Raw genomic sequence first — 14,683 nt, forward strand, 5'->3', positions numbered from 1 at the left:
TCACAAGGCCCCTTTATAGGCATTACCTTTTACAAACGTAAGTGCATGGTGCTTCTGGCTACTAAGTAGCATAAACTAATTTAATTTTTGCTCTTGGCAGATACGTAACTCACTTTCTTCACTAAGCAGATATAGCATTTTACAGTCTTCATATTGGAAGGGAATAAATATGAGTCCACATTTCCCACATCCTCTCTGTTTTAAAACTTGACCTCACCTTCCTTATCTGACCCTCAACTCATGAGCCCCTCCTAAGGCAGAAGAGTGCATCCCTGCTCATCTCCATACTATTATGGCGCTTAAGAGACTTCCGAAGAGACACAAAACCTGGGTAAAGCTAGCCTTGTAGCCAAGCCTGGTGTATCTGCAAGGAATGCTACTGTGAAAAGAGTTTCCAAAAATTATGTTTCCTCTCCAGGAAAGGAAATAATGAGAGAGTGGGAAAATTGCTGTCATCACTATGACCTACACTGCAAGATAATGCATTTCATTTGAAAGGAAAAAAAAAAGTTATCATACACTTTAAATTTGGTACAGAGTCCCGGCTTCATGTCTCCCAGGAGGTGCATCATTGTGTCCAGTAATTCACGACTTGAACTAACCAAGAATTCACGGCCACATGCCAGCGCAGCCACATCTGTGAGAGAACACAAAAGATCACCATAAAAATAATGTTTCAAACAAAAGTTTATGCTAATTATCAGGACCACTAAAAAGATATGTCAGCTGTGAAGAATGAACTATGGCATCTATATAAACTTCAAACTATATTAATCTACATAGCAAATACTGAAGCAGCAAATTACACTGGTCAAACTCCTTCATAATTCTACTTTGATAATTAAAATATTTACTTGGAATGGCCAGTATCCTAATAGTAACACAGTGAATTATGAAACAAAAGGTTGGATTCATCCGCAAATAACATGGGACTGAAGCAAAGGTGACCATTATAGGTCCCCCTTTAAAAAAAACAAGATTGCAGATTGTTTTACAAATCACTTAATCCAATATACCTGGCACATTACGCAACCAAAACTCTCATCAACATCTACTTAAAAGCTCTTTTCCTACCTCTCTCCAAGCACTGCATTATTTATGCACAAACCAAAAGGCAAAAATATTTCCAATGACTGCTGCTCCAAAGCAGACTTTCCTTTAGTATTTTCCCTTATGCTTTCCCCATACTTTAGGGCATCCTTATGTGCAAGAGGTATCTTCCAGCAACCTGAACTTCTTTGCACTGTGCAACTGGCCAAGCCTCCTCCAAACGCATGAAGCGTGGTGTATGTAACTAGTGACAAAACCTGGTTCCCTGGCCTCCCATTCAGGGCAAGTTTGGGGATCTGCTGCATGACACAGTTCTTCCACTTCCATGAAGCCTCAGGTTCTCACTCCTATTCACATACATCATGATGCCTTTTTTAACCTCTGAATAAGCAGAGGTACTATGGACACAGCATATAATTAAAGACTGTTATCGCAAGGTTTGTGCACACTGGGCTGTGTTAAGACTGCACTAAGAACTTCTGTTCTGGTGTTTTCTAACTTCTGAATACTTGGCACTTCGTGATCACATCCTCGGTGTTCTTTTAATGTGTAATACTACTTTACAGCGTAACTAGGAGGATTAAACTGGTACCTTCTACATTGTTCATCTGACTGTATCCTTTATCACATTTGAGTTTCAGCAACCTCCTTTCCCAAATTACAAAGAGACAAATCTTGGTAATATCAAAGTCACCGGCAAAATTTGTATCAGCTTCAGTGAAGCAAGATTTCATTCCACCATCCTGATTCCTCCTCAGGCAGAACCCCAGCACCCCCACCCCTCCCCCAGCTTTTAAACATTTTCTTTGTTCAGACTTTTGCTATGCTTTTTTTTGTTTTTTTCAATGAAGCAATTGGAGAGAACTGGATTCCGCCTTGGTACAGTGGCATAATGCATCACATACTGCTTTTTACTACAATCTAATGGCACCACACCACCTAAGATCACACATTCAAAAAAGCTGCTCATGCAAGATTCACTTATTGATATAAATACCCACTGTTTCACCTATCTTGCATCATGTCATTAGTGTCATTTTGACAGTTGCACAGTTTCACAAAAATGCAGATAACATATCAACCCCATTTCTCACAGCCTTCCAAGCCAAGGGCAGCCATACTAAGATAGATATGTGGCTTTCTACTTATTTTCTGACCCTAAAAAATAACTGTTTAGTATGGAAGTCAGGTTTATTACTTTTTACTTCTCTTAGCACTACGGACTCAGGACAGTGAAGGTGGGGTTGATCTGGCAGCAACAAAATTCTTAAGCAGTTTCAAAATGCTGAGCACATACCTTAAGATGGCGCTCATCTACTCGCATCATCTGCAACTCATACATCTTGAGGATGTTAGCATTACTGGCAATTCAGAAAGTAAATTGCTTGACACTTACAAACTAAGGTGAGCATACAAGACTATTAGAATAGTCCTTGCTTTACGCCAGATTGAATGGACGTGTTAGGGTATTTCAGAACTCAATGGCTCTTACCCATCTAATCCTTAACGGTGTCACAGACAATACAATGCCTCACAGAAGCGTCAATGACAAAATCTGCTGGAACTTTAAACGACTAGGAAGTCACCCAAGATCTCAACATTGACTAAATACCTGACTTTGAAAAGCTGTATTTACTCCAGCACATATAAGGCAATATAGAAATTTCCAGTACACATGGAACGCTATTCTGAGAGATAACATTAACTTACTTGTTACAATCCCTGCCAAAGCTAATACAAACTGATTTTCATCAGAATCCAAATCCTGCTGTTTCATGTCTTCACTTAATGACTTCACAAAGCTCTCCATGGTCTGTGCAGTGATTGTGAAAAACTTTACGGCTTTACTCTGCAAGCACAGAGGAGAAAAAAAGATTATACACACTACAGCAACTATGATTATTAGATGCTACAGTAAAACTGGACAATCTTCAAAATTACTGAAACATCCAGTTACTTCAAAAAACAACAGAAAATAGCAGGTATGCACTAAGTGATGTTTGATCCCCTAATATTTGAAACCACTACCTCAGAAGAAAATGGGAATGCTCAATGCTACATTTATTTATAGAATTAAACCATTGCGTATTTACCTCCTAAACCCACAATAATATATATCAAATAACAGAATTAAAGCTTATTTTCAAAAGTGAGGGTATTATCTCTTTGCTTTGCAATAGCTGCACCAGATGTTTCACATTTACCTGGGCTTCTATAGCAGCTTTTGTCAAAACCCTATCCAGCTGAAGACTGGAGAGCAGCCTGACATAGTGACTTGACATGAATTTCCTAAAAAAACCCAATGAAATACCCAGAAAAAAAGCAGAATTCGACTGGACCCTAACAGGATTCATTAAAGAATGGAGAACAACTGTTTAGGTAGAAGTTCTTTAGAAAAGGAAACTGAGGTCTCTCCTGGGTCACAGGTTGAATTTAAGTCAGCAATGTCATGCGAGAAAGACGATCATCACGCCAGAGCGTACAAACAGGAGTACAGTCTGTAATTACATTACGCAGTCTTCTCCCCTCAGCTGGAATACAACTCCATTTTGGGGCATCTCGGTTGAGAAAGCAGCTGCCTGGTACAAAGCTCAGGGCAGGTCAAACAGCCTGGTCAGAGGTGCAGACAGAGCCCATAAAGGACAGAAAGAACTGTTTCTGTTTATTAGTAATTCTGGCCTGTAAAATGTTGCTGGAACACCATTTCACACAGAAGATGCTGGTTTTCATAACAAAAACAGAGTAGCAGAAGCCCATAATGCCAGGTTTCCCAGTGTCTTTAATAATTTTGCCAGTTGTTTCATGAAACAACTGAAACTTTTAGTCATTCCCAGCAGCGACCCAATGGGACAGCCCAAGAAATGCCTGAACTTTTACTCATTTTGCAAAGTGACTGAAAATTTCAGTATCTTGTCAAAACTACTGCTTTCACAATATGTGCAAAGCTACTGGTAACATTTATTTATTCCTCCACTGCTGCACATTCACTGCATCAAAGATGTACAGTTCCTGTGGGGTGACTCCAGCAATGGGGCATAAAAAGCAGCGTCAGCCAATACTCAGTGTCTTCACAAATGATACTGTGGTCCCAGAATAACAGGAATGAAGAAATCTTGGGGAAAGAGAATGGAAAAAAGGGTACTTCTGCATGTGCTGGATGTGCTTTTTATACTTATATGGACACCACATCTCAAAGATGGCAATTTTAACGTAAGCAGTGACTATAGTTCAAGAAGCAGAGAGCATGAGAGAAAATTAATAGCGCCTACTATAGCATACTAGGGCATGCTATTATGAAAATACATATTCACCTGGGAACATAATACAGTACTAAGCAAACCAAGTAGTTGGTATGTTGCACAGAAAACAAGCAAAATTTTCTATTTGCCAGTCTCCTGAGGTGCCGCTAGTGTCCTCTCTGCTGAACCTTCTTTCTAAATAGCCGTTAATTAACAAACCATGAGGTCTGAGGAGCTAAGGCAGAGACCAATCAGGTTTATAAATAGCAAACATTACATACTCTGCGCAGTCTCTTATTAGCTTGACAGTATTTTCATGGGACTGAAGAATGTCTCACCCACAGACACTGAGATAAGGACAGTTCTGAGAGCAGCCATTAAGGTGCTTGAGCTCAGATGGTGCAATGAACTCTTTGCTGTCCAAGTAACTCCCGTGTGAAAGCATCAGTTAATGTGCAAAATTGCTGCCACATAATATAAAGCCATTTGTCACCATAGCAGATAACAGAAGTAGCAGACCACCTTGTAGGATGCAAAATTTCTGAAGTTGAAGCAAGCCTTGATGTTGTTCTGAAATCAAACCTTCAGTTTGTGTTTCCATGAGAGCCCTGTCACATGGATATCTTGTTGAAGTTTTTTTGAAAGACATCTAAAACAATCTCATGGGCATTAATTTACTTCTTTTTTGGCACATGCAGGTAGGTATCCTTGAAAACTCTCTCTCACGCTGCTTCTCTGGATGTTTCCTCAAGTTCTCTCTAGAAACATTACGCATGGGCAGAAACAGTAAGCATGTCTCCCCCACTGCCTTGAAAACTACTTGTGTTACATTTCAAATTTGCTGCTCGAGTTTTGACTTTCCCAACCCATATGGACACAAATGGTATACTGGTACCAAGCATCATTTCAGTCAATCTGCATTACAGAACTGTATGAAAGACCTACTTCTGTATCTGTGCAAAGACTGAAAAAAGCTTGAGCACTGTTCCCTAAGGCATGAAATAATTTTGAATTGATGCCACCCTCCCCACATGCTTAAATATGAGCAACAGTTTCAAAGCACTCTTGATGTTCTCATACATTTCTGTAGTTCACAGCACCTTCTCAGGGGAGGGGGGAAGATGCTACAAGCTGCACAACTTGTCCAAAAATAACCCAAGCCAAAAACTTTATAGGACAAATCTCCATCATCTTTTAATAACCTGACTCATTGCCAATTGTAATCTGTGGTTGATGCAATGCCATATAACCCGTTTATGTTTTTCCTAGTAGTCTTGTTGCAAACCCAGGCACATTTCTTAGCACGTTATGTGCACCATCGCAAGAAAATGATGCCCAAAAATGTTGCTATGACCTTCACCAGAAGTATAGCAGTTCAATGGACTGTAATGATTGCTGGGAATGACTATAGTAGAAGTATTTTGCATTTCAAACAAACCTAGAAACAAAAGTATTGCATCTTCACAGATGGGCTTTTTACCCTTATACAAGTCATCACGTAACAGTTTTGGTTTTACCTAATTCTACTTAATTTTGATACTTAAGACTGCTTTCAACAAGGCTTCTACTAACTTTACTCTCATCTTGTACAAATACAGTCATCTTCATCACTGCTAATGCTTTGTTTGTGGGAAACATACCATTTCAATACTTGAAACTTATCATTTCAATAGTGTTTCACAAGTCAAGTAACAATGGCTAGTCACTAAATATTGTTGACTCTTACAGTTAGAAACTGTTCTGAAAACACAGAATGTAATTTTATACTGTTTTTGTTACTATGTGGGAGCTCTGTAGCACCCACCTGCCCTTTTTTTAATTATTATTTAACTGCTTTATACAGTGTTTTTACAGACTTTTTTTCCTTAGTAACTGCTGCTGCTGCTTGGATCTAGAATCATCAGAAGTTATCACCAAAGGTATCACTGTACAGCTTTCTAATATGCAATGTAAAGTTATAATTGTATTTTGGTGCACCCAAACTGGAAAACCTCTTACAAACACACTAGTTTACCACTTACTATAATGAACTAATCCTATTCACTCAGCCGTTCATCATGCTGCTGAAAAATCAAGCCAGAAGAAACGGTGTCATCATTCACTCAGATTAAATACAGCAATTCCTTCTCACGTTGGCTGTGACAAGACTGAAAATCACATTTTTATCAGGCCTGTTCCTCTGATCCCTCCCAATTCCATCAGCTGCACTTGGCAGCGAAACTGTGTTAGTTGTAATATTACTATTGTCATTAACTGTTGTTTTGTTTTTTCAAATAAGCTACCTGTCCATGTTTAACATTGACAATTTTATAAGATTCACTAGCAGCTAGGCTTTCTGTATTTCTGAGAGTCATGCACGTATTAAGGCAGCACAAAGATTTAAAGTTGAGAATCGATGGATCTATCTTCCTTCCATGGAAATAGCTCCTCCAAGCTCTCTACAGGCATGGGAACTGCTGCATGTGCCCAAGAATTATTTTCATCCTCTGTCAGCTTGCAAAGATATTTACATTGTGCTAGCTGTAGTCTTGCTTCCAGTTTAACTCTGTGTGGTGGAAAACAGATAATCCTTGTTTGTTAACATAAGAATTAATTACTGCTTTTATTCCCAGCCTGCTTCATAACACTTTATAGTTCCAACATTTCTTAAATGAGAATGGATGTTTCCCAAATATACAAGTCAGAAAACATTTCTGCTGTCCCAATTAGTTTCTGAAATATATCCTTATATTAAAGTGTGTGACAGAGCAAGGTCCTTATTTTAAAGGCCTAACAGCATTGCCACCAATAAGTATTCACCTGCCATACTTACTCCTCCTAGAACGGTTTTAACAGCTTCCTCATTGCTAGATACACCCCACAATAACGTGCACACCGCTGCACCCATTTCTGTGCAATACTCTGCTTGCTGCAGGAGCTGCTGCTTGGCCTCATTCAGCTGCTGGCGGAGGTCTAGTTTCTCCTGAAATAGCATAAGGAAACTTTGGTTGCACTTCATATCAGCCAAAACAAGTTTCTAAGCTAAGGGACAGAACAAGAAACAACATCATGGCCACATATGGGGGTGGGGGGAGTGGGGGTGGCAAACACAGCAGTTGCAGATACATACTACTTAGGTATAGCACAGGAGAGAAGGTAAGCACCTCGTGGAGGCTGACAGTAACCAGAAGCCTGTCCACAAGGTCAGACCAAGTGACCCACCGAGACTGAGTGGCACCTAGAGAAGTCTGATAGGAGAGCCTACTCCTCCTAAGCAAACAGCTACACGTCTCTTCGAGAGAGAAGGGATTTCAGCATCAGAGGTCAACCTTTCCAGACACCTTACAAAAGATACTGCAAACATAGGAAGGGAGGGTTGTTTTGTTTTTCAAAACAGACTTCTGCCTTAGCCAACGCGGTAGAGTTGCTGGATATCTAGGATAAATACCGTTGTCTCTTCCAACTTTTTTCTATTGGCATATTCCTGATCAGCAGTGGTGAAGTAAGACAGAGTCCCTGGAAAAACACACCTAAGGTTTGAAGTTTGGAGGGCCTTTCATACCAAGAAAGCCAGGCATCCACCATTATGCATCCATCACCTGAGCGAGCTGCTCAGTGGTCCTTGCCACAAAGCATAAAGAGAGAACAAACAGAGCAATCCAACACAACCAGGACACAATTTCAATTTGGCAGTACTTTTTTCCAATCACATGGGAAGGTGGCCAGAAGAATATCATGAGATTAGGTATGATTCTAGGTCTCACTGACTTCCTACCAACCACCACAGGGGTAGCAAAGCTGCTGCACTTCTCAGCTTAGAGCTAGCATGGACAGTGAGATCAAGACAGGGATACCGCAGTCTGTGGTCTCTCAGGGTGGGTGGGGGCTCACTGCTAACTCTGAGTGGGATGGTACGAGGCAGTGCTGCAGGAAAAGATAAAGGCCAGTCAAGAAAAATGATGCTAACTCAAGTATTGAGAGGGGGGGGAGAGAGAGAGAGAGAGAATCACAGATCACACGATGTCAAAAGAACAGAAGGATCTTTCTTGCTCTGCCCATTTTGTGGGCATGGGATTTTCAGATGCACCACAGAAAGCACCCTCCTCAGCCCAGCCTCCCCTGTGTGTTTAGTTATCAGCATGAAGCATGGGGAAGTGAGAAGGAATCTTTTCTATGTCAATTTTGAAAGCAAGTAAACAGAACAAAACTTTCAACCATGTATTCCCATCAGGATTTTAAAATAAGTATCTTGTAATTTTGGGGGTTCACCTCAATGTTTTTTGTTGAGGGTTTGGAAAGAATAGAAAAGTAAACTCATCTGAAAATGTACATAACATGGTATCAACCAGTATAAAGCTGCTTGACTCTGTCATCATTACCTACCTAGCCTCCTATATCAAACGTGACAGTCTGATTTGCATTGCTTTATCATGCTGCTAATGGAACACACAGGCTAGGATTTGTAAAGTTCAAATTAAATTTATCAAGCAGATTTCTGTGCATATTTACTCTCTGGAGTCTCTTTCACGTTATAGTTTAATATATGCAAAAGACTGACACTTGCTGCTGATTCCCAAGGCATAGAAGTCCCAGGAAGTGTCTTTTATTTCTTAATACTTTTATGATTTTTAAGCAAGTTAGCCAAATTTTTATCTTTTACATAACTCACTGCCAGACCTATCAGCTTTTCTGCCACCATGTGCATCAACAAAATGTCCACAGGCATCTTCCTGTCTAACCTCTATATCGTCCCTGTCTTTCTTTTCCACACTGTCCTTGTCTTAGGAAAAGGTATCTTTTAATACATTTTATTTGCATTTTGCATTTGGATGCTAATACTGAAAGTAAGACATAAAATCCTGTAATACCAAAGCTAGGTCCCCCAACAAGGATGCAAAGCCAGCCCAAGAAATGCCAGAATTTTTAACAGATCAAAAGCAACATCAGAACAAAGATATGAAGCAAGGAAAACGAAATAGTACATTCAAGAGTCAGGAAAATAAACGGAGCCTGCAAAAGCAAATAACCTAGCTGGAAGCAACACTCCTGAGAGTTCACATCCCGAAGCAATCACTGTGCTATGCAACACCACCATCTTCAGGAAAGGATCAAGGCATAAGAATACAGCAATGCTTAAGTACCTAACTATGAAAAGACAGACAAAGACATTAGCCAAGAATAACATGTGCACTTCAAGTTTTGCTCAGGTTCAGAAAGCTCAGCAATTCCCTAATCAGTGATACAGCACTGCACAAAAATTTTGGAATGCAAAATGTTGATTTATGATCCCCTAAGAAAAGGGTACTGCTCAACTAGAAAATACATTTATTTTATGTTTGTTTCAGTGAGTCGTTTCCTTTTCCTTCAGAAGATAAATATGTAGAAAATAATTCAGAAACTATACACAAGGATGCCTATAGCAGAACAGCAACCAAATGAAAGACACCATGCGAAGTGATTAATCACGCATATACATACACCATCTTCTTTCATCCCAAAGAGCTAAAGGATTTCACAATGTACATAAGCACAATCCACTCAGACAAATACACTTTTGTGGCATATAACAGAAGCCATTGAGACAACCAGTGTATACTGCACAACAGCAAAGATATGAAGAGAAGAGCTTTGATCAGGAACACCAAGAAAACAACTACTCTTAGTAAACTACCCATGTTTTAAGTAAAACTTTCATCCAAAAGAAATCATAAACCTAAACCACCTGCCATTTATTTTGTAATATTAACAAGAATAAAGGGTGGGACCCATTTCATTAATATGTAAAGCAGCAACATTAAATCTTAGAGATTTTATCCTGGATGCTTATACAACTAAAGACCCGGGTGCACAGCAAAACTAATTGTGCACCTATTGCTGAACTCCAATAGCTATCCCAGAAGATACTTATTTTTTGAAGTAAGGAATATCCAGATAGACAACTATTCCATCATACTTTACATTCATATCAAACTTAATTCCAGAATGACTTGTCCATGCAGATGTGCCCTAAAACTGCATGTCTGAACTCTTCATTTATTCCTTTTCAAATATGAAATAATATCTGTAGATTCATCTGTCTTTGTGCAATGCCAAGGCTGGCAGATGCTAACTCTAGAACTCCAACAAAGTCAGCTTCTGCTGACTACTGAAGACAGCTATCAGCCCCAAGGAAATGAACTTTTGCAGCAAATAATCACAACTGATTCTCACACCTCTCAGAAATTAAGCCACTAGGCTGTGTGATCCTATTTGAACTCCAATGGCTTCGCAGAAGACCCACAGTCTGAGAAGTCACAGTTTTTGCTGTTCCTTCATTGTTAAGGATCTACTCTCTCATAATCGCTAAATACAATATTGACAGAGCAAAAGGAGCCCTGTAATCGTTCTTTGACTCACAGCTGTACATGGCAATTGGATCAACAGGTGCATTGAGAAAGACTACTAAAACTAAACAAAGGTACATAGCTTACAGCAAGCCAAAAAAGAGGTCGGTTTCATTTTGTACATTGCGTTGCTTACATTATCTTCTGTTTTCCTCTTTGAAAATACTTTATAGTTACATTAAATTCAAAAGAACTGATTCCGCGAAGGACCTTTTGATGCCAGCTACACCACAACCTTCCCCAATACCCAATGTTTTACTTCAACATGCTAATATAAACAAAATGCTAATGGTTATTTGTAACTTCACATACACCAAAACGAACCCTATCAAGAAGCCCATAATGCAACCCCATAACAACCACACCTCACACAGTATGGAAGTTAAGGGAGATCTATGCAGTTATGCAAGAGTTATGTACTTAAGTGGGAGACTGACTGTCAGTTGGTACCTCTATTTGTACACGTTGAATACTTTTTAGTACTGCATCATATTATATTTGGTCTAGTTATAATATCGAACCTTTTGCTCTAGAAGTATCAAGGGAAAAAAACATCAGTTATGAACTTATAGGCAAGTAATTTACTCATCACCTGACTATATGAATAGAAATCCCACACTGTTTTTCAGGCTGAGAATGTATTTCATGACATGAACATGAAAAACTGATCATTACTGCTTTTGTTATTAAAACTCAAGTGTACAGACACCAATATTCTGACAGCAAATCTACCTTCTTCTCTCTCATGCAATCTGCCTGGGCTGTTTCCAGACGGGCTCTGAAGTGTTCACAATCCATTTTCAGCTGCTCTATTTCCTCCTCCTTTTTCTCCATGTCTGTGATAGGATAAATCAGATAAACGAAGTAGTAAGTTGACCAACGGGCTTGCACTAAAGAAAAAAGAATCCACTAAGTGCAACTTTAATAATGAAGTGCTTTAACTATTTGCTTGTGTTAGATCACCTCCTCGTGGCTAAACTGGTATATCGCAATTTGCCATATCTCAACAGTCCTTACAAGAAACTAAATGAACATGATGTTTCTGATTTAAAACGGGGAAAGACTGAAAGAATCCAATCTAGCTGTTAAATACTGTATGCCGATAAGATACCATTCTGGAACTGAGCTCCAGCTCCTCAAGGATTTTTAAAAATGTACTCAATTTTCTACTTTGTTTGTTTGTTTTCATGATTTTTTCATGTCTGGTATCTTTGAAATTCACCAAGTATAGTGAAAATCTAAGAAAAAGAATACCAAGATCAGTCAAAAGTGAGTGTATCAATATACAATGTACAAATTATATGAATAGTAGGAATGAAATGCAACTACTCCAAGCATTTTAATGAAGTATTTAATGAAGTTTATGAAGTATTATAAGACATTATTTAAACACTGTATCAGTGACAAGCAAATTTTACGATTCCCTTAAAAAATTAATCTCTGATGTTATCAGAAATACATTCCAATTTAGATGCTTTATTTTAGTGAATGGAAATCAAGTTAAAAATATTGTATTTCATGATCATGATGTCTGTTTTAAAAAATTCACTTTGAAGGATATTTTTAACAATTGTTGTCTATTGTATTTTACTTTAAAAACCACGGTTCTGGATGCTTAGTATTTATACTGAAAAAAGGAAATACATTTACATAATTCTAAAAAGTAATGTTCAAACAGCATCTACTGTAATGTTGGTTAGCTTAAAAAACAAGTTACACCCCACTTCAAGCGCCATACCCTTGATCATGAGAGTATGGTCTATGGCTTAACACACTTCAAATACTTCCCCTCACATGTGGTCAATATTTTGAATGTATCCACCAAAGAACATATCAAATTCAATCATAAAAAGATAACATCATTTAAAAAACAGTCCTTATTATCCAAAGAGCTTGGATTCTGGCATTTTATTTAGTAATTCTACATTATTTGGAAATAAATTCCTTTCTTTTTTGGTCCTAATTGACAAAATGTTGCTTTGAGTAGCAGGTATAAAAGAACATAATCTAGCCACAAACTGCTTTTCTAAAGAGGTGGAACATATTTCCACTCAGCCCTTGCATGATTCTAAGTCATCAACACTAAGACTTTTTAACAGAAACCAAAGAGGCAAGGCAAGGGTCCACTCCTCGGAAACATGTATGTGGCAGGGCATGCTCTCCAAGCATTCAGTTCTTTTCAACCTGCAATCCAAAGGAAAAGAATGAAGAGGGGAATGGATTAATTGAGTTTTTGAGGAGTAACTCTGGTCAGTGGCAGGAAACTTTCTTTCCTTCCATCAAGTAAAGAAAATTCAGTCCCATGCACCTATTACTATGTGGCTGTGAGTCTTAAATACTTGACAGAAAGACGTCTCGAGCATGAGTAGGGCATGCTCTGCTTATCAAGAGCAGACCAAGAACCTGTTTATCCTTGGTAGGTAAGTACATCCAATGAAAATCTCTCTCATTGCAAGGAAACAAGCTTTCCTGAATGAGAAGTATCACTTCCAGTCTTTGAGAGGATGGATCCACCCTGAATCCAGCATCAGCGCAGCCAGCAGACACACAAAGATGCCACGTCCTTCACTGGCAGACTTCAAAGATCCTGGAACCAAAACTAAGCCAGGAGAAGGGGAATAATATTAACTACCGAGTGTTAATACAATGCTACCTGTATTTTTTTTTTTTAAGTCCTCCAGATAAAAGAAGGATGTGTCAACCTCCTCTAAGGTATCATGATGTTTTATGTCAAGGGAAAAAAAAAAAAGGGTAATATTGGAAGCTGCTGAAAAGAGACCTACTTCTAGCTGTGCCTCATTCGTGGAAACTTCCCCCCATTACACCCAGTCAGCTCTCCCAGCTGTGCACGCCTTTGCTCTGAAAAGAATTCAAGGTTACATGCACCAGTCCCGACATTTGATGGCCTCTTGACACACAGCACCAGAATGCGCAGCAGACATTTTGCTGACACCAAAGACTGCAGCTGTGCACCTCACTCCTGCACACCATGGTCCTGAGCAGCACACAGAGAAGCCCAACAGGTTCTCCCACTGGCTGCAAGTCCCAGCCCCTGGTAAGAGTTCCTTCCCTCTTGACACTAATATCTTGAGGCTCAGACTGTCTACCTCCACCAAGTGAAGAAGCAGCTTTCACTATCAACTTGGATGAGCAAAAAAATATGAAATGGCATCCTTATACAAACAGGAAATACATAACTTTACCACTGCAGCGGTAAATCAGACTCTGGGAAGAAGTGGCATTTGCTCCCAAGACAGACAGCAGACTCAAAAGCAGAACAAGGCATGGGGCACAACAAAAGAAGAGGAGGCCCACATTTCAGGCATGAGGTGGACTCATTCTCATCCATGCTATAGGTCACATCAGGAGATTTTCTGACCAGAGATCTAATCTCAAAGCTCTGGGAGATGGAAAACTGAGTATAATTACGATGAATGCCAACAAGTGATGGAATTCCAATTCTACTGGTCCAAATGCTAGATCAATGTTAAATGCAATTTTTAACATTTCCCCAGTGGACTAAGTTCGACTAAACATATGCATAATAATACAGAAAATTTGTTGGACCTCTTTTTCTAGGATTCCTGGAGCCAAACACTCTTCCTGAGGAGGGCAGTAAGAACAAAACAGACCTTTCTTTTTGAAACGAACAATTACCCTGGCAAAAGCCTTAGTGAAGACCCTGACACCAGCCCAAAAAGTAGGTGTTGGTTGCATTGACTTTGCCCGTTCAGATCTCAGATGCCACCTATGGGATGCTCCCATAGCAAATGGGCATCCTATTGACCTTGATATACAAGTGAAACATGCAAAGATCTCAAGGTTTCTCAAAGCTATTCAAGACTCCATCAGTCCCACAACTGAATGGGCCAGAGGTATTGAAAGTCTCTTGACTATAATCTGCGCTTTCTGAGGAGCATGAGAACCTGCTAACCACTTCATGTTTACAATACTTAGAAAACTGCAATAGCTTATGAAAGTCTAGAGAGATGTACAAATCACCCATTAGGCTTCTGTAAGAACAACGTGAAA

The 14,683-nt window shown here is 39.3% G+C and overlaps 1 protein-coding gene across 5 annotated transcripts in view; it reads right to left on the bottom strand.

The window, feature by feature from the left end:
- Positions 1–14,683, bottom strand: part of HSF2BP (heat shock transcription factor 2 binding protein) — a 44,005-nt gene that overhangs the window by 24,593 nt on the left and 4,729 nt on the right. For 3 of the 5 annotated variants that reach the window (XM_075519572.1, XM_075519557.1, XM_075519548.1), the window contains exons 3-6: positions 11,384–11,541; positions 7,102–7,251; positions 2,761–2,899; positions 520–637 (exon numbers count right to left, since the gene is read on the bottom strand). In XM_075519572.1, coding sequence (XP_075375687.1) covers positions 520–637; positions 2,761–2,899; positions 7,102–7,251; positions 11,384–11,541 — 565 coding nt within the window. The remainder of the gene's footprint in view (positions 1–519; positions 638–2,760; positions 2,900–7,101; positions 7,252–11,383; positions 11,542–14,683) is intronic. The other 2 variants (XM_075519565.1, XM_075519581.1) reach the window with 2 other exon arrangements.

The sequence above is a fragment of the Mycteria americana genome, chromosome 1 (genome assembly GCF_035582795.1).
Source record: "Mycteria americana isolate JAX WOST 10 ecotype Jacksonville Zoo and Gardens chromosome 1, USCA_MyAme_1.0, whole genome shotgun sequence".
NCBI lineage: Eukaryota > Metazoa > Chordata > Aves > Ciconiiformes > Ciconiidae > Mycteria > Mycteria americana.